Source organism: Leptonychotes weddellii, chromosome 3 (assembly GCF_054177405.1).
Source record: "Leptonychotes weddellii isolate Sample4059 chromosome 3, ASM5417740v2, whole genome shotgun sequence".
NCBI lineage: Eukaryota > Metazoa > Chordata > Mammalia > Carnivora > Phocidae > Leptonychotes > Leptonychotes weddellii.
In genome coordinates this window covers 86,018,024-86,038,832 of record NC_138371.1, presented here as the reverse complement: position 1 = coordinate 86,038,832, position 20,809 = coordinate 86,018,024, and the positions used below count along the sequence as shown (strand labels likewise).

At 37.7% G+C, this 20,809-nt stretch overlaps 1 protein-coding gene across 11 annotated transcripts in view; it reads right to left on the bottom strand.

Moving 5' to 3' along the window:
• ZRANB3 (zinc finger RANBP2-type containing 3) overlaps nucleotides 1–20,809 on the bottom strand; it is a 289,657-nt gene that overhangs the window by 78,217 nt on the left and 190,631 nt on the right. For all 11 annotated transcript variants that reach the window (XM_081814547.1, XM_081814552.1, XM_081814545.1 and 8 more), the window contains 2 exons: nucleotides 17,860–18,031; nucleotides 16,203–16,319 (listed from right to left, as the gene is read on the bottom strand). In XM_081814547.1, the coding sequence (XP_081670673.1) occupies nucleotides 16,203–16,319; nucleotides 17,860–18,031 (289 nt within the window). The remainder of the gene's footprint in view (nucleotides 1–16,202; nucleotides 16,320–17,859; nucleotides 18,032–20,809) is intronic.

Here is a 20,809-nt window from a genome sequence, read left to right as displayed (position 1 = left end):
TGCTTTAGCTATGATGACCTACTTTTGACACCCTAAGTATGCCATTTCTGGTTAATCTTTGTGAGTTTGCACAAAGTATTCATCTGTCTTGACATACATGCCATCAACGCTGTGCCCTCCTCATTTCACTCCCCTCCACTCTAGTTGGCTAAATCTTCCTTGTTCATTCCTTGGAATGTCTTTCCTGAGCTTCCAAGACTGGGTCAAGTGTCTTCTCCCAAGTGCTCCCACAACATCCTGTTTTAATTTAAATACTAAATATACTGTGCTGTATTTGAACATTTATTTTACTGTTCTCTCCAACAGACTGCAAATTCCTTGAGAGGGAAACACTGTACCTTGTTCACCATGCCTCCCTATCACCAAGCATGATCCTTGCTAAACAACAGGCACTCAATAAATATCTGTTGAATAAGTCCAAATAACCAAAGAAAGGAAGTCTCAATATTAGTATGCAAACAATATAGTAGCCAATTTATAAACTGTGGTATTTCAAAAGTCCATTTATAAATTGGTTTGGGAGTACTCTGAAACACATTTTCTCATAGAAACAATATTACATGCAGTCTATAACTAGCTACTTCCCCCAAAGTCTATTTCATTGATAACGTAGATAAACTGTATTATTTACAGTTACTATAGACCCTGACTATGGGATATTATCACTAATGTTTCTGGGGAAAATATATTAAGAATTCCAACTCGGTAATGCCATGAACTGATGATTTCTGGCTGCAGCCCAGAAATAGAAATATACAGTTCCAGTTTACATAGGTGGTTGAGAACAGAGGTTCTAATAGGGAAGGAATGAAAAATGACTAAAATAGGAATTGGGACAGCAAGGATTGGTCTTCTGCTGCCATTAATCTTTGGGATCATGTTCCAATCTCGGGACAAATGACTTTTCATCTCCTTTCTTTTCTTTCAAGGATCCTAGGAATTAGGTGCCAACTTTCTGTTGACTATTGACATTTCTCTGATATCCAGCTAGGGTTCTCACCACAGACAAGAGATTATCTAAAAGGTCTCATAATATACTCTTTTTCCTTAAGCAAGCTTCTGCACTCAATAAGTATTATGTACTAAGAAAGCTAAGCTAAGCAAGTAAGAAAACAAACAAAAAAACCCCAGCTATTAAATCTAGGAAAAACAACAGTTGTCAAATAATTATAGATCAACTGTGAAATGTTTAACAAAGTCATTATATTGTAAATAATGAACGCTGATCAAACCAAAAATTTTAACATGGGAAAATGGAGCAGGGAGAAATGTATTGCAAATACTTTCTTCCAATCTGTATTTTACATTTTTCATTTTCAAAACAATGTGTTTTGTATACCATATCTTTTAAAAAACACCCTAAGTCTTAAAGTTTTGAGTACCATTTTTTCCCTTTAAAGTGCTTTTTGCATCCTACCTAAAAAAGTCTCTACCCAAAGGTTGGCAATATTTTTATGTATATATACTATTAAAAGTTTTAAAATCAGGGTGCCTGGCTGGCTCAGTTGGTAGAACATGTGACTCTTGATCTCGGGGTCATAAGTTAGAGCCTCATGTTGGGCATAGAGTTTACTTTAAAAAAATAAATAGATAAAAATCTTTTAAAAATAGTTTTATAAATTATTTTTTTAAAGATTTTATTTATTTGAGGGAGAGAGAGACATAGAGAGAAAGAGCACGAGTGGGGGAAGAGGCAGAGGGAGAGGGAAAAGCAGGCTCCCCACTGAGCAGAGAGCCTGATGTGGGGCTCAATCCCAGCACCTTGGGACCATGACCTGAGCTGAAGGCAGACATTTAACCTCCTGAGCCACTCAGGCACACCATATAAATCAGTTTTTATATTTAAGTCTATAACCTACTTCAAGTTAATTTTTATGAGTGGTGCAAAGTAATGGTCCAAGGTCCATTTTTCCCCCCTATGGATATCCAATTGTCCGAATACTATTCCTTGAAAAGACTATCATTTCCCCATTGAGTTATCTCAACCCCTTCCCTCACATCAACTGACAATCTATATGAAGGTCTATTTCTGGATTCTTTTCCCTGGTTCACTAATCTAAATGGCTATCCTTAATGCCGATATCACAAAAATCTTAATTACTGTAACTTTAGAGTAAGTATTTATATCATGCAGTGTGAATCTTTCAACTTTGTTCAAGATTAATTTGGCTAAATTAAGTCCTTTGTGCTGCTTCATGAATTTTACTTTCAGCTTGTTAGTTATTTTCTACCAAAGACCAGGGATTTTGATTAGCATTGCATTGAAAATGTAAGTTAATTTACAAAGAAATGGCATCTTAACAATACTGAATCTTCCAATTTATGAACATGATCTATCTTGTCATTTATTTAAGTTTGCTTTATATTCTCTAGATGTTTTGTAGTTTTCAGTGCATATACTTTGTTGAATTTATCCCAAAGAAGGTCATGTTTATTGTTATTGTAAATTGTATTTTTTAAATTTCAACTTCCCATTTTTCATTGCTAGTATATAATACTACAAATAATTTTTGTATATTGAACATGAATCCTGAGACCTTGATAAATTCACTCAGTTCTAGTGGCTTGAAGTGTTCTTGGATTTTCCATGTGGACAATCATGTTGTCTCTAAATATAGACAACTGTACTTATTCCTTTTCAATCTGTATATATTTGTTTTTCTAGCCTTATTACACAGTTATAAGAACAATGCTGAACCAAACAGTGTTGAACAGAGGTGGTGAGAACAGACTCTCTTGTATTGTTCCTGATTTTAAGGGAACAGCATTCTGTCTTTGAGCATAAAGTATAATGTTAATTGTTAAGTTTTTCATAAATGCCTTTTATTCGGATGATAAAGTTCCTTTCTATTCCTAGTATGCTGAGAGATAGTTTTATCATAAATGAACGTGGCAAGAAAACTGTTTGAGCTCTGAGGTTGAGGATAAGGGAGTGTGCTACTGGCTGAGAAGAGCTGGATAGGACTGCTGGCTTGTTTCTCTACTCAAGTGAGGCTGTAGAATGGGCTCCACAGTTGTCTGGATTCTCTGGTCAGGCTGACTAGATGATCAGGTCTGGTTCAGTAATAGATGGGGTTATGAATTAATTTCCCTGCCCTGGGAGGGCAGCAGGATGGGATTGGAAGGCTCATTGTTTGGGGACCCAAATCAGGCAAGAGTATTTACTGGTCAGGTGAAGCCATCAGGTTCATTGTGCAGATGAGGAAAGCCAGAGGCTGTATTCTCTGTTCAAATGCCACACTGTAAGCAGGGCTCTTGGATGGGCTATGCAGATACTGTATGTTCTTGTAAGGTTTCCTGGTCCGGTAGGCTGGAGGCTATATTCTGTAAACGGGTGGGGCTACAAATTAGTTTCCCTGCCTGAGTGCAATGGGAGAAGCAGCTAAAATGGTAGTAAAGCTCTTTGTTGTCTTAAACTCAAATTGACCCATGACCCAAATTCTCTGGCTGAGCAGGTCCCTGGCTTTGCCCTGCAAACTGTCAACTCTGCTTTCCCTACCCTCGGCTAGGGTGCTTCAGGGCTACTTACCTTCCAGGTGTTCTCGCCAGTCCTAGTGGTCAGATGAGACCAGGAGTCAAGTGGGTAGGTGTAGTTAAGTCTCACCCTTGCCTCAACTGGAAGGAGAGGGGCTGCTCCAGGCAACTCTCAATTTCCCAGAAAGGTTCTCTGGGAGGGTTTGGGAACTACTGTCAGCCTTGAATATGAATTAAGGCCCCTGCCTGTGTATAGCACAGGAAACTTCATGCCTGGAACTGGCTTTGCTCAGGGGGCAATCAGCTTGGCCCACTTGCCTCTAGGCTTGAGCACTGCTATGCCTCACAGCTTCCAGATGTTTTCACCAGTTCCTCTGGTCAGATGTGGCCAGAACACATTCTCTACAGCAAGTGGGCATATGACTCACCTCCTTGCCTGGGCATGGGGAAACTGGGCTGTAGGGCTGGCAAAAATCCTCATATGAGGATCTGAATCAAGCAGATCTGCACCCTGCCAAGCTCCCTGGTCAGAGTATGCCACTGACTTGGTTCTGCACACGAACAAAGTCACTCCATAGGATGATAACTTGGGTGCTGCAGGTACAAACTCAGTCTGCCAAGATTTATGTGCGGTTATTGCTAGCTCCTTTCCCCTTTCTGTCACTGTCAGTTTCCCAGTGGTTGAGCCTCACAAACTCTCCTACAATTTCCATGGATAAAGATCAGAGTAGTGGCTCTGGCAAAGCAACCCACGATGCCAGGTGGTGGGGTGGGGTGGGGTGGTGGTACTTGTTTTTCCCCATGGATTTCCTTTTCCTGCTGGAGGAGCCAGAGGCTCAGGGTGGGATCTCCCTGAGTGGTGCTACATTGGCCTAGGCGCATGGCAACAGGGTCAACATGTAGCCACTACTCTTACCCTAGTAATGGAGTCTGTTTTGGTCTTTAGGGTGCAGGGCCATGTCTCAGTTTCACCCTTGTGTCTAGGATTCTCCTAGGGGTATTTTCTTCCTGAATAGTTGTTAGTTATTGTTCTTGTGAGGAGAAGCAAAGTCAGGAACAACCTATGCTATCATCTTAGTGATCTATAAATTTCCTCTAATCTTGGTAATAATCTTTGTTCTGAAGTCTACATTATCTAATATTACACTTCTACTTCAGCTTTCCTTTGACTATTGTTTGCATGGTATATCTTTGTTCATCCATTTATTTTCAACTTTCAGCCTTCATACTTAAAAAGAACTTTTTGCAGATATCATATGATTTATGCAACATGATACTTCTTACCATATACTTGGTGGGTTTAGATCATTCACATTTAATGTAATTATTGATAGAACTAGATTAAAACCTAACATCTTGTTGTCTTCTGATTGACCCATATGTTCTTTGTTCCTTTCCTTTCTTTTCTGCCTTCTTTTGGATTAACTTAGAATGTTTTCTACACTAGGTTACCATATTGTGTCCACTATATGTACATTTAAAACTTTAAATTGTGAAATAATTTTAGACATACCAGAGGTTGCAAAAATAATAGAGTTCCTGAATAACCTTAACGTAGCTTCCCTAATGATCATTTCCTATATGGCCATAGTACAATATCGTGACCAGGAAAATGACATTTGTATAATAATTTTTTTCTATCACTAAAATTCCATTGTTCTGAAAATGTTATAAATATGGTGTCATGATATATGAAAACTTTTTGAGGCTGGCTTCTTTCAATCAGTGTAATGTCTTTAGATTCAGCCAATTTATCATGCTTATCAATAGTTCATTCCTTTTGAGTATTCTATTGTATGGATATACTATAATTTAAGGACATCTGGATTATTTCCCAGTTTTTGGCTATTATAAATAAATTCCCATAAAGGAGTCTGTGTAAACCTAAGTTTTCATTTCTCTCAGATAAATATCCAGGACATTTAGATTTTTTATGATTACATTTCATCTTCTCTATTGGCTTATAAGCTAATTGAAATAATTTTTTTAGATTCTGTTTTTTTATTTCTAGCATTACCATTTTACTGTCTTTAAAATATTCATATTTCTTCTAAAATTCCCACCTTTTCATGCATATTGTTTATCTTTGCTACTAGATCATATAACACTATTCATAGCTTCCTAAAAGCCCTTGTCTAATAATTCTACAGTCTAGGTCATTTATCAATTTGGCTTTATTGATTGCTTTATCTTTTGAGAATGGATTAGTTTCTTAAAGTTTCTTTTTTTTTTATTTCATAATTTCTATTATGTGCTAGAAATTATGTGTAGAAGAACAGGACAGTCTGAGATAATTGATATTTACACACCCAGAAATAGGCTTTCTTTTTTTGGGGTCAGGATGATAGTGTGGGAAGGAGACAATCTAGCCAGTACTGAGTTTTATTTAGGTTCCCTTGTATTTAGATTCTCTTTTTGCTACATTTACCTAATTTAGTACACTACAAACTTTGAACTCCCCCAGCAACAGAATGCTTCTACCTTGTGACAATGCATGCCATGGGTTTTTCTAAGTATTCCAGCGGCATTCTCAGCTTCCAGTAGTTCCTGCATGCCTGCCCTATACACAGGTGTTTCTCTCCCCCAGGGGTAGACTTATCTTGATGGTTTCTCCGTGTCAAGCTCTGGGCAGGGGACATCTTCGGTCTCTAGAACCAATTCAATGTAAGGCAGGCCTCTTGATCCAGCTAAGACTTAAAGGTGGCACTTTCCTGGAGTTTCTGCCTCTCTCCCTGACACCACGCTATGTCTGTGGATAGTCCTAGGCAGGACAGAGTTTCATGCCTCTCCTCCAGCATTGATGGAACTGTCTTATAACAGTCCAAGGTCCTAATTTCAGTAGGGTTTTCTACCTAGCCTGCAGGGCAGACAGCTTTTGTTATGAATCAGCACCCAGGAGCAATTTCACTTAGTATGAGAAAAGGTTCTGGAAGTAGATAGGGTATTGTGCTTGTGCTCCACTAACAGGGTTGCTCTATGATCTTCTAGTCAGCACCTGGTAGACGCCAAAGGAAATAAAGCTTGTGAGTGAGTGTGGACTTACTGTGTTAAGATACCCTGTTATTCTGAACAGTCATGATAGCCTGTGCTCAGTCTTTATAATTTTCTTAAAATTTTAGCCATTTTTTTGGGTCCACTTTTATGGTAACCACCCTCATCCTAACCTTGCTCTACCAGGTAAAGAATTTTCATATGTTTTGTTTCTCCTCTCAACAAATTCAATAAAAGAAGAAAATTTTCTGAACCTAAAAAAGGGTTAAAACTTAAAGATAGCATCATTATTAATGGGGAAAGGCTGAAAGCTTTCCCTCTAAGAATGGCAGCAAGGCAAGGTTGCTCAATCCTATCACTTCTATTCAAAATTGTATTTGCATTCCTTCACTGTGCTAGGCAATAAAAATAAAGATATACAGACTACATGCATAAAGTGTTCTTATGTGCAGACAAAAAGATGTGTTATGTAGAAAATCCCCCCAAATTTACAAAAAACCCATAAAAATTAATAAGTGAGTTCAGCAAGGTCAAAGGATAAAAAGTCAATAAACAAAAATAGACAATAATTCTATATTTAGCAATAAAAATTAGAAATTGAAATTTAAGAAATATTTATAGGATATTTGTCCAAGATGGTGGAGGAGTAGGAGACCCTAGTTTTGTCTGGTCCCTGGAATTCAGCTAGATAGCCATCAAATCATTCTGAACACCTGCGAATTCAACCAGAGATCTAAAAAAACCTGCTGCAATTCTACAAATAGAAAAGTAACCACTTTCGGCAAGGTAGGAGGTGCAGAGAAGTGAATCTGAGGCAATATAATGAAAGAAAAACCATGGGGGGAGGGAGCCTCTGTAAGCTTGCTACCAGAAAGTGATATAGCAGCAGAGTGCAAAATTGGAACTTTTAGAAGTCTGCTCCCATGAGGGACATCCCTGCCTGAAAGGTGCTCAGGTGGCAAAACAAGACATCCCTGCCTGAAAGGTGCTCAGGTGGCAAAACAAAAACAAAGGTGCTTAGGTGGGACAGTGTGGTCTCAGGATCCCACTGATCAGACATCGGAGTTCCCAGACATCGGAGGGGGAAGTCGGTGCAATCAGTGAGCCCAGGAGTGGGTTTTCAGCTCAGTGCTGCCATAAACCACAAACTGAGGCACAGCTGGGTGACTGGCCTAGCAAGCAGCAGAACAGGGGCAAGACTCACCTCCCCTCCCATCTCCTTCCCCCACCCCCACTGGAGGAGTGGCATGGATGTGTGCTGCAGGAGTCTGCAAAGTTTGGAGATTCGAAAGGTGCCTGAGACAGAAACGCTCTGCAACAGGCTGGGTGAGTGCAGATGGAGACCAGGGAGACAGGAGTGATTGACTGCTATTCCATGAGGGCGCACTAAGAAGTGGAAGGGTGCAAACTTTCGGCTCCAGGGCTGGAGATTGGGAGGCCACCACTTTCACTCCATCCTCTACAGAAGCGTGGAAAGCCTTCAGGGAACAAAAGCCACATAGAGCAATCTGCAGCCACTTACTTAGCCCAGCCCACTGGTAAGGATGGTGAAACTCTTGCCTGGGCAAAGACACCTGATAATCAGTGCAACAGGCCCCACCCCGAGATCAGCAAGAACATCTGGCTAAGACCAAATTTACCAATCACACAGAACAGCAAAACTCCAGCACTAGGGGAAAATTGTATATAGAATTGATGTTTTTTTTCCTCATGATTCTTTAGTCTTTCAATTTTAATTTTGTTCCTTTTCAACCAATTTCTTATTTTATCAACTCCTTTTTTAAAGTCTTTTTTAATTTTCACTTTTACAGTAATATCCTATCCTTTCATTGTATTTAATTTTTTTTTGTATATATATAAGTTTCTCTTTCTTTACAATTTTGGGATGTAGTTTCTTTTAAAAAACAGAATAAAATACACCCAGGATATGGTGTATTGCTCTGTTCTGTTCACCTGTCTTTTTATATTTTCTTTTTGTTTTTGGCCTTTTAATTTTCATTTTCACACTTACATTCTATTGTTTCATGACATTTAATTATATTTTTGTGCATATATAAGTTTTTCTTTCTTTACAATTTTGGGATCTAGTTTTCTAACAAACAGACCAAAATACACACAATTTTGGGATCTAGTTTTCTAACAAACAGACCAAAATACACACAGGATCCAGTGTATTGCTCTGTTCTGTTCACCTGTCTGATTATATTCTCTCCTTTCTTTTTCAAAATTTTATTTTTTTCTTCTGGTTTTGGGTCTCTTCTGATTTGTTTAGTGTATATTATCCTGAGTTTGTTGTTACCATTTTGGAATTATATTCTCTCATTAATCTATTCTTCTCTGGACAGAATGAGAAGACGGAAAAACTCACCTGAAAAAAGAGAACAAGAGGCAGTACTGACTGCCATGGACCTAATCAGTACGGGTATAAGTAAGATGTCAGAACTAGAGTTCAGGGTAATGATTATAAAGATACCACCTGGGCTTGAAAAAAGCATAGAAGACACAGAGAATCCCTTTCTAGAGAAATAAAAAACTAAAAACTAATCTAGTTGAAATTAAAACGGCTATTAATGAGATGCAATTAAAGACGGAGGCTCTAAATGCTAGGATAAATGAGGCAGAAGACAGAATTAGTGATATAGAAGACAAAATGATGGACAATAAGGAAGCTGAGAAAAAGACAGATAAACAACTACTGGATCACGAGGGGAGAATCTGAGATATCAGTGACACCATAAAGCGAAACAATATTAGAATAATTGGGATCCCAGAAGAAGAGAAAAGAGAGAGAGGAGCACAGGGCATATTGGAGCAAATTATAGTGGAGAACATACCTAATCTGGGTAAGGAAACAGGCATTCAAGTACAGGAGGCACAAAGAATGTCCCTCAAAATCAATAAAAATAGGTCAACACTAGACATATAAGAGTGAAGCTTGCAAATTTCAGAGACAAAGAGAAAATCCTGAAAGCAGCTTGGGACAAGAGGTCCCTAACCTAAAAGGGTAGAAACATTAGACCGGCAGCAGACCAATCTACAGAGACCTGGAAGGCCAGAAAGGACTGGCATGATATATTCAGGGTGCTAAATGAGAAAAATATGCAGCCAAGAATACTTTATCCATCAAGGCTGTCATTCAAAATAGAAGGAGAGATAAAATGTTTATAGGACAAACAGAAACTAAAAGAATTTGTGATCACTAAACCAGTCCTGCAAGAAATATTAAAGGAGATCCTTTAAGTGAAGAGAGAGCCCAAAAGTAGCATAGACCAGAAAGGAACAAAGACAATCTACAGAAACAGGGACTTTACAGGTAATACAATGGCACTAAATTCATATCTTCCAATAGTTACTCTGAATGTAAATGGCCTAAATGCCCCAACCAAAAGACACAGGGTATCAGACTGGATAAAAAAGCAAGATCCATCCATATGCTGTCTGCAAAAGACTCCTTTAGACCCAAAGACACCTCCAGATTGAAAGTGAGGGTCGTAGAAAACTCTTTATCATGCCAATGGACACCAAAAGAGAGCTGGGGTGGCAATCCTTATATCAGGCAAATTAGATTTTAAACTAAAGACTGTAATAGATGAGGAAGGACACTATATCATAACTAAAGGGTCTACCCAACAAGAAGATCTAACAATTATAAATATTTATGCCCCTAATATGGGAGCAACTAATTATATAAACTAATTAATAACAAAATTAAAGAAACACATTGATAGCAATACAATAATAGTAGGGGGCTTTAACACCCCACTCACAGCAATTGACAGATCATCTAAGCAAAAGATCAACAAGGAAACGAGGCTTTAAATGACACACTGGCCCAGATGGGCTTCACAGATATATTCAGAACATTCCATCCCAAAGCAACAGAATACACATTCTTCTCAAGTGCACGTGGAATATTCTCCAGAACAGATCACAAAAGATTGGGGTCATTTCCTGCATATTTTCAGACAACAATGCTTTGAAACTGGAGCTCAATCACAAGAGGAAAGTTGGAAAGAACTCAAATACATGGAGGCTAAAGAGCATCCTAAACTAAAGAATGAATGGGTCAACCAGGAAATTAAAGAAGAATTAAAAAAATTCATGGAAACAAATGAAAATGAAAACACAACTGTTCAAAATCTTTGGGATGCAGCAAAGACAGTCCTAAGAGGGAGGTATACATAGTGATACAAGCCTTTCTCAAGAAACAAGAAAGGTCTCAAATACACAACCTAACCCTACACCTAAAGGAGCTGGAGAAAGAACAGCAAATAAAGCCTAAACCCAGCAGGAGAAGAGAAATAATAAAGGTTAGAGCAGAAATCAATGAAATAGAAACCAAAAGAACAGAACAGATCAACGAAACTGGAGCTGGTTCTTTGAAAGAAGATCGATAACCCCTGGCCAGACTTACCAAAAAGAAAAGAGAAAGGACCAAAATTAACAAAATTATAAATGAAAGAGGAGAGATCACAACCAACACTTTAGAAATACAAACAATTATAAGAACATAGTATGAGCAACTATATGCCAACAAATTAGGAAATCTGGAAGAAATGGATGCATTCCTAGAAACATATAAACCACCAGAACTTAAAGACGAAGAAGACAAAAACTTGAACAGACCCATAACCAGCACGGAAATTGAAGCAGTGATCAAAAATCTCCCAAAAAGGGGCGCCTGGGTGGCTCAGTCATTAAGCGTCTGCCTTCGGCTCAGGTCATGATCTCAGAGTCCTGGGATCGAGCCCCGCATCGGGCTCCTCGCTCTGCGGGAGAACTGCTTCTCCCTCTCCCACTCCCCCTGCTTGTGTTCCCTCTCTTGCTGTGTCTATCTCTGTCAAATGAATAAAAAAAAAAAAAAAAAAATCTTAAAAAAAAAAAAATCTCCCAAAAAAACAAGAGTCCAGGGCTGGATGGCTTCCCAGGGGAATTCTACCAAACATTTAAAGAAGAATTAATACCTATTCTTCTGAACCTGTTTCAAAAAGTAGAAATAGAAGGCAAACTTCAAAACTCTTTCGGCAAGACCAGCATTACTTTGATCTCAAAACCAGACAAAGACCCCATCAAAAAGGAGAATTACAGACCAACATCCCTGATGAACATGGATGTAAAAATTCTCACCAAAATACTAGCCAATAGGATCCAACAGTACATTAAAAGGACTATTCACCACAACCAAGTGGGATTTATTAGTGGGCTGCAAGAGTAGTTCAATATCCGCAAATCAATGTGATACACTATATTAATAAAAGAAAGGACAAAAATCATATGATCCTCTGAATAGATGCAGAAAAAGCATTTGACAAAGCACAGTATCCTTTCTTGATTAAAACTCTTCACAGTGTAGGGATAGAGGGAACATATCTAAAAGCCATCTACAAAAAGCCCACAGCAAATACCATTCTCAATGGGAAAAAACTGAGAGCTTTTCCCCTAAGGTCAGGAACACGGCAAGGATGTCCACTATTACCACTGTTGTTCATCACAGTACTAGAAGTCCTAGCCTCAGCAATCAGACAAGAAGAAGAAATAAAAGGCATCTGAACTGGCAAAGAAGTCAAACTCTCACTTTTCACAGATGACATGAAACTCTATGTGTAAAACCCAAAAGACTCCACCCAAAATTGCTAGAACTCATACAGGAATTCAGCAAAGTGGCAGGATATAAAAACAATGCACAGAAATCAGGTGCTTTTCTATACACTAACAATTAGAAGAAAGAGAAATTAAGGAGTTGATCCCATTTACAACTACACCCAAAACCATAAGATACCTAGGAAAAACCTAATCAAAGAGGCAAAGGATCTGTACTCAGAAAACTATAGAACACTCATGAAAGAAATTGAGGAAGACACAAAGAAATGGAAAAACCTTCCAATCTCATGGATAGGAAGAACAAATATTGTGAAAATGTCTATGCAGCCTAGTGCAATCTATACATTCAATGAGATCCCTATCAAAATACCATCAGCTTTTTTCACAGAGCTGGAACAAATAATCCTAAAATTTGTATGGAACCACAAAAGACCCCAAATAGCCAAAGGAATGTTGAAAAAGAGAACAAAACTGATGGCATCGCAATGCCGGACTTCAAGCTCTATTACAAAGCTGTAATCATCAAGACAGTATGGTAATGGCACAAAAACAGATACACAGATCAATGGAACAGAATAGAGAACCCAGAAATGAACCCTCAACTCTACAGTCAACTAATCTTTGACAAAGCAGGAAAAAATATCCAATCGGAAAAAGACAGTTTCTTCAACAAATGGTGTTAGGAAAACTGGACAGGCACATGCAGAAGAATGAAACTGCACCATTTCTTTAAACCATACACAAAAATAGACTCAAAATGGATGAAAGACCTAACTGCGAGACAGGAATCCATCAAAATCCTAGAGGAGAACATAGGCAGCATACCACCTCACACCAGTCAGAATGGCTAAAATTAACAAGTCAGGAAATGACAGATGTTGGCAGGGATGCGGAGAAAGGGGAACCCTCTTACACAGTTGGTGGAAATGCAAGTGGAAAAGCAGCCACTCTGGAAAACAGTATGGAGGTTCCTCAAAAAGTTGAAAACAGAGATACCCTACAATCCAGCAATGCCCTACTAGGAATTTACCCCAAAGATACAAATGTAGTGATCTGAAAGGCACCTGCACCTCAGTGTTTATAGCAGCAACATCCACAATAGCCAAACTATGGAAAGTGCCCAGATGTCCATTGACAGATGAATGGATAAAGAAGATGTGGTATATGTATACAATGGAATACTACTCAGCCACTAAAAAACATGAAATCTTGCCATTTGCAACGATGTGGATGTAAAGTAGAGGGTATTATGCTAAGTGAAATAAGTCCATCAGAGAAAGACAATTATCATATGATCTCAGTCATATATGGAATTTAAGAAACAAAACAGAGGATCATAGGGGAAGGGAGGGAAAAATAAAACAAGACAAAATCAGAGAGGGAGACAAACCATAAGAGACTCTTAATCATAGGAAATAAACTGAGGATTGCTGGAGGGGAGGGCTGTGGGGGGATGGGTAACTGGGAGATGGACATTAAGGAGGGCATGTGATGTAATGAGCACTGGGTATTATATAAGACTTTTAAATCACTGAACTCTACCTCTGAAACTAATAATACAGTATATGTTAATTAACTGAATTTAAATAGAAAAAGAAATATTTACAAGTGCCTAAAAATACATGAAATGACTAGAGCAAATCTAGCAAAATGTATTCAATGAAACTAGAAAACATGGCTGGGAGAAATGAAAGAAGACATTCCTACCATGGATCAGGAAATTCAATACTATTAAGAAGTCAATTCTTCCAAACGAATTTATAGATTCAACACAATTCCAATCAAAAGTGTACATACTTAACAAGCTAATTATAAACCACATAAGGAAAAGCAAAGGACCTATAATAGAATGATTTTGAAATAAAGTAGGAGTGAACACCATGTGATTTCAAGCTTTATTAGAAAGGTACCGTAACCAGATACTTTAGAATTCTGTCAAATGAGATGTAATGGTCAGTGAAACAGACCACAGTTCAGAAGAAGATCCACACATATATAACCAAATGATTTTTTATGAAGGTGCTAAGGTGAATCAATGAGAGAAAAATGGTTTCCAATAATGAGTATCAATTGAAAATTGAAAATCCATAAGCAAAACAAATAATCAAACAAAACCTACTCAAACCAAAACAAAATAACTAAATCTCTATCCTTAACTTTGTACCACATAAAAAAAATTAACTCAAAATAGTTCTTGACCTACCTATATAACCTAAGGATATAGCACTTTTAGAAGAAAACACAGTAGAAGATCTTTGGGAACTTGGAATAAGCAAAAATTAATTAGGACTCAATAGCAGAATACATGAAAGAAAAAATAAAAACTGGACTGTTCCAAAATTCAAAACTTCTGTTCTTTTAAAGACAATGTCAGGAAAATAAAATAGAATATATAGACTTGAAAGAAAATTTTGGAAAAGACTTATATGTTAAAGGACTTGTTTCTAAAATATATAAAGAGCTCTGGGGTGCCTGATTGGCTATCAGTTGAGCACCTGATTCTTGATTTCAGCTCAGGTCATGATTTCAGAGTCGTGGGATCAAGCTCCATGTCGGGCTTCGTGCTCAGCTTGAGATTCTCTCTCCCACTCCCTTTGCCCCTTCCACTACCCACCTCCCACTCTCTTTCTTCCTAAAATAAATAAATAAATCTTAAAAAAAAACAAAAAACAAACTCTTATAATCCAATATAAATATGGGCTTGCCATTATTTTTACATATAAAAGAATATATTTTTTACATATATATATAACAGATATATGATGTCTATTATGGATACAAACACATAAAAATATGCTATCATTAGACATTAGGAGAAGGCAAATTAAAATGACAATGAGATACCAGTACATACCCTGGAAAACAGCTAAAATTAAAAAGACTGAAAATACCAAGTGCTGACAAAGATGCAGAACCACTGGAACACTCATACGTTGTTACAAGGAATGCAAAATGACACAGTACTTAAAAAAAAATTTGGCAGCTTTTTGTAAAATTTAATCTGTGTCTTCCATATGACCCAATAGTCCCACTCCCAGTTATTTACTCAAGGGAAATGAAAATCTGTCCATACAAAGACCTGTACATGAATGATTCTAACAGTTTTACTCATAATGGCCCAAACTGATAAGATCCCAAATGGCCATTAACTGGTGGAGGGAAAAAAGTTGTTATATATCTATACACTGGAACATTACTCAGATATAAAAATGAAGAAACTAAAGACATATGCAAAACATGGATCAATATTCAAAAGCTTTATGGTAAATGAAAGAAGCCAGACACAAGGCTACATACTCTATGATTCTGTTTTTGGAACATTCAGGAAAATGCAAAACTATAGTTGTAGAAAGTAGATCTGTTGACTGCTGAGGTGCAGAGGGCAGGTGTGAGGGAGATAACTACAAAGGCGTATCAGGAAACTTTTTGGGCAAATGGAAATATTCTTTATCTTGATTGTACTGATGATTTACTCAATGTATTTGTCAAGCCTCATCAAGCTATGTATTTTAAAAGGACAAATTTCACTGAATGTGAATTATACCACAATATACCTCACTTAAAAAATTATCTTATATAAAAAAATTTCAGAATTGGAAAGGAGTAACACTCATTAGCATGTCTAAGTTCTACCATGCTAGTAAAAACAAGAACGTGTGATGAATCTACTTTATATTCACACTGAGATTTAAAAACTCTAACACCTCTACTTTGCACTCTTAGACAAACAGAATATGAGCACATCTATCTCTGTAGGGAACTAGAAACATAATACCAATTAAAAATGATTGACTTAAATAAACATTATTTGTAGCAATTATGTAGCAAAAACCACGGAAAAATCTGATGACAAAGATGAATATATGTATGTCCTTTAAATAGAACATGTAAAGCATGTTATATTCCCTCATCAAAGTGTACCCATATACTGGAAAAGATCAATATATGCAAAGATATAATAGTGTCCATTATATCATTGTTTACTTTGAATATGTCTGAATTTTTCAATATCAGAGTTAAAGAATTAAATGGCAAAGACATGTTACAGTATGCAAATAAGCTGCTTAAATAAAAGCATTAAAATACGTTAAATAATTTGTATCAAGAGAAACATATGCTGTCCCAGCAATGAGTACCTTGGCAATAGCAGTTTGTTTAAACATGCGGGTAATCAACCCCATGACAGTCTCGGTGGCACCTGAATTTGGAGCTCTCATTAATTTTTCCCACTCTTCAAAGCTGGTATTCAATTCCTATGTGGGAGAAAATAACAATGCTTAGAAATATGGCATAAAGAACAGAACAGTCAAGCATCTGACTCCTGATTTCAGCTCAGGTCACGATCTCAGGGTTATGAGATAAAGCTCCAAGTCAGGCTCGGCACTCAGTGGGAAGTCAGCTTGGGATTCTTTCCCTCTCCTTTTACCTGCCCCTCTGCTCCTCCCCCAGTTCGTGCTATCTCTCAACTAACTAACTAAATTAATTAATTAAATCTTAAAAAAAAAAAGAACAGAAGAACAATTAATGCAATAATTTATTTTGTCCTACTTGTTTTCTTTTTTCTTTGTAAAGATATGAAAACAAATTCCCAAAGATACCAATGTGTTCATTGAAAAACATCAATATGGAGATAGGTCAGTCACATGTTCACACAAAAGACAGAAACCAATGAAAAGCTGTGGGTGAAAGCCAAGCCCTTTGCTAACATCGTAAATCAAACAATTAGAGCTTCCCCTTAAGAAAAAACATTTTGTGGGGTGCCTCGGTGGCTCAGACTTGGTTAAGCGTCTGCCTTCGGTTCAGGTCATGATCCCAGGGTCCTGGGATTGAGCCCTGCATCGGGCAGCCTGCTTCTTCCTCTCCCTCTGCCTGCTGCTTCCCCTGCTTGTACACTCTTGCTGTCAAAAATAAATAAAATCTTTAAAAAAAAAAAAAGAAAAAACATTTTGTAAAGTAAAAATAAAAATTTACATACATAAGAAAGGAAACAGTGAAAATGTGTATGATAGCAAAGTATTTTCATAACAAGATATGATTTCATTTAAATAAGCATGAGGAATATTAGCTAAATAAAAATATGATGTAATCATATACTGAGTCTTTTATTTTTCTTTCTAATGCTAAAATGGTGGATAAAGAAAATCATTATTCCTATTTTACCAATAACATATTGCCAATGTTTATAAAATGTCTCCTCAATCTTTCAAGATAAAACAATGCAATAAATAGTCTTTGTCAACAAAGTCCTGTCCAGATTTAAAGAAATTTCAGGGAAAATATAAGCACTGTATTCCCTAAAAGTATATGTAGATAAGGATTAGGTAAAATACAATTTGACTTTCTAATATATAGACCTTCACCTCTTCCAACATGATCATAGAGTTTTCAGATCTCAAGAAGAAGGCTATATCCAAGTTATTCTAGAAGACAGCTCATACTTCAAAAAAATTCTAGAGCAAGAAACACAACTTCGCATCCTAATTATTGGGCTTTACACCCTACAGGTATTTAGAATTCTTAATAGTAAATCTTCATTGCAGTTCAAGTGCTTTCATTCTATATTGAGCAGAAGTATTTTTTCTAAATCAGTAGGATACTGAATCTTTTCACATTTGATGACTAAAGTTAAATTCTTCCTGTTCTCTTCTTGAAATGATACAAAGCCAATCCATATGTTCTATTAATTAATCCTATTTTAAGAAAACAGACTTTACCTTCTATGAAAAATCAGTATGTGCAATCTTTCATTAAAATGACTTAAAGTAAGACTTCGAATGAAACAAGCATTCTCACCTTGGCAGCTGCTGATGGAAGATCAAAGGGAATACGCTGTCTGACTTTAGGGGGCAGCTGGGTTAAAACGTCAGTCTTCAATCTTCTGATCATTATGTCACTTAACAGCTGATGAAGTTCATTCAAATTTGATGCCCCTCTACAATCCCACTGAGGCCTTTTACCAAAAAATCTGTTAATATGAAGAAAAACCATGTAGCAAAGCTGAATGTTAGGAATGAAAAAAATCCAGTGTTTTCCTTTTAATGATAAGGAGCCATCACATTGTTTTTGCTGTTACTTCTGAATGCAAATCAGTTTCCAAAAGCTCAGCCTGAGAAAGAGTAATGAGTAAGATTACAAATTACTCTCAGTCATAGAAAATGTTAATTGTCTAACATACTGTTTACGATGAGTTAATGCAAGGTTAGAATGAACTGATAACTCTAAGTACCATTGGCATTTTGGGCGGGCTCAGAAATGGCAATGTGCTTAGCAGATCTAGTCCCAACTAGGCACTAACTGCCAGGACACCAGCTAGTCTACATAATAGCCAAACTACCTAAAATATTTGCCCTATCCTCTAAGAGGAACTATCTCCCACTGAGCTGTTAGGCATAGCAGATTCATCAGTTGGTGATCACTTGGCCTTTGAAAACACTGGACAGACAGTAAAGGAATTAAAAAAAAAAAAAGGACAGAAACTCACTATGAAAGAGAGAATGGGAAAGAAAACATAGGATAAAAAATTTCAACAAATGTTTAGAAGTCAATGCTGACAGATAAGTGATAGCTGACTTGGCAAAAGAAAAGAAGCCACAATGTAAAATGCTTGCAAAAGTTAGTATGTCCTCTAGACCTTTGAGAAGATTGGGAGTTGGAAGCACCAAGCACTGACGGCAGGTATAAAGACAAGGGTTGGAATCTACTGGCCTACTAATATCCCCCTAACATTGTGAAAACCCAAAAACTACTCACAAAATTCCCAATCATTTTCTAGGGGCCCATGCTATTGAAGCTAGCTGGTGGAGAATAATTAACAGGAAAACTCTTATTAGGTTGTAACATGATTACTGATATTAATAATCAAATGACTATCCATTTTAATGGGATTTGTGTGATATCTTAGCATAATAGTGTCAATTTGAGAAATTTGAAACTTGTTAACATTAATTTTTTTAATTAAACATATTTTGATAACAAACACACAAGAATAGTACAGACAACATTAAAAACATGCACTTGGGGGCACCTGGGTGCCTTAGTCAGTTAAGAGTCTGCTTTCAGCTCAGGCCATGATCCCAGGGTCCTGGGATTGACCCTCACATTGGGCTCCCTGCTCAGTGGGGAGTCTGCTTCTCTCTCTCTCTCTGCCTTTCCCCCTCCAGCTTGCACTCTCTCTGTCAGTCTCAAATAAATAAATGAAATTAAAAAAAAACAACCATGCACTTGCATGTAGAATCAATTAGAAAAGTTGAGTGAACAGATCCAACTACTGTCTGATAAAATGATAGACACTGCTCAGTTGTGATCAAAAATAAATTCAATTCTTGTTTAAAAAAAAGCGAAGTGCTGGGGCGCCTGGGTGGCTCAGTAGTTAAGCGTCTGCCTTCGGCTCAGGTCATGATCCCAGGGTCCTGGAATCGAGCCCCGCATCGGGCTCCCTGCTCTGCGGGTAGCCTGCTTCTCCCTCTCCGACTCCCCTTGCTTGTGTTCCCTCTCTGGCTGTGTCTCTCTGTCAAATAAATAAATAAAATCTTAAAAAAAAAAAAGCTAAGTGCTGGCATTGTAAAAAAAGATTTACTAGATTTATTTATATTTGCCATAAATTATATTACAGAGTTGAATTCCTTTAATGTTTTTTTTTTTTAAAGATTTTATTTATTTATTTGACAGAGACATAGCGAGAGAGGGAACACAAGCAGGGGGAGTGGGAGAGGGAGAAGCAGGCTCCACGCAGAGCAGGGAGCCCGATGTGGGACTCGATCCCAGGACCCTGGGATCATGACCTGAGCCGAAGGCAGTCGCTTAACTGACTGAGCCACCCAGGCGCCCAAAAATGGAAAAATAACTTGCCAATACACAATTATGTCACCATTTTGTCCATTCACAATCATATACTTAGGTTCATTTTGACCTTATGGTAAAAAAAAAAAAAAAATCTAACGTTCAGAACTACCAATGATGGGAAAAAGGGGTTGGATCTTTTGTTTTTTTGTGAATGAAACGTTTACAATTAAAGTGAATTATTTAGCACACTCTCCACCTATGCAATACATTCTGCAGGAATACAACGTGCTAGGTGCAAGCCTTCTGGCACAATTGTTCCACACAGATGTCTTCAGACAGGCCAACCACACAGGCTGCACTGGCCTCCTTCAGAGCACCAATATTTGTGCTCTGAAAGGGCATGTCTGTTTAGAAGTCAGAGCAATCTAATTTCAGATGCCACTGTACTTGTAACAGGCTTGTGACAAAAAGGTTATTTCACTCCTCCAGGAGAGGATGAACTACTGAAAGAAGCTTTTGTAGCCAGTTGCCTCCTGGGTGCTTTACCACTGATTGATTGCAAGCCCTATGCTTGGTATGAGCCATGGTTTAGAGAAATCCTTTCTCCCAACACCCTTCTCTTTAGGCTGGAGTCAGAGTGCAGGTTGCAATGACCCTAAAGAATACTGGCAGGGGACACCTGGGTGGCTCAGTTGGTTGGGCGTCTGCCTTCAGCTCGGGTCATGATCCCAGGGTCCTGGGATCAAGTCCCGCATCGGGCCCCTTGCTCACAGGGGAGTCTGCTTCTCCCTCTGCCTGTCCCTTCCCCTGCTTGTGCTCTCTCTCTCTCTCTGAGAAATAAAATCTTAAAAAAACTAAAAAAAAAAAAAAAAGTACTGGCAGGACAATATGCTGCTGAATCTCCTGCTTCAAGTTTGGAGTGCAAAGGGGAAATGAGATGGGGAGGGAAGGTTAAAAGAAA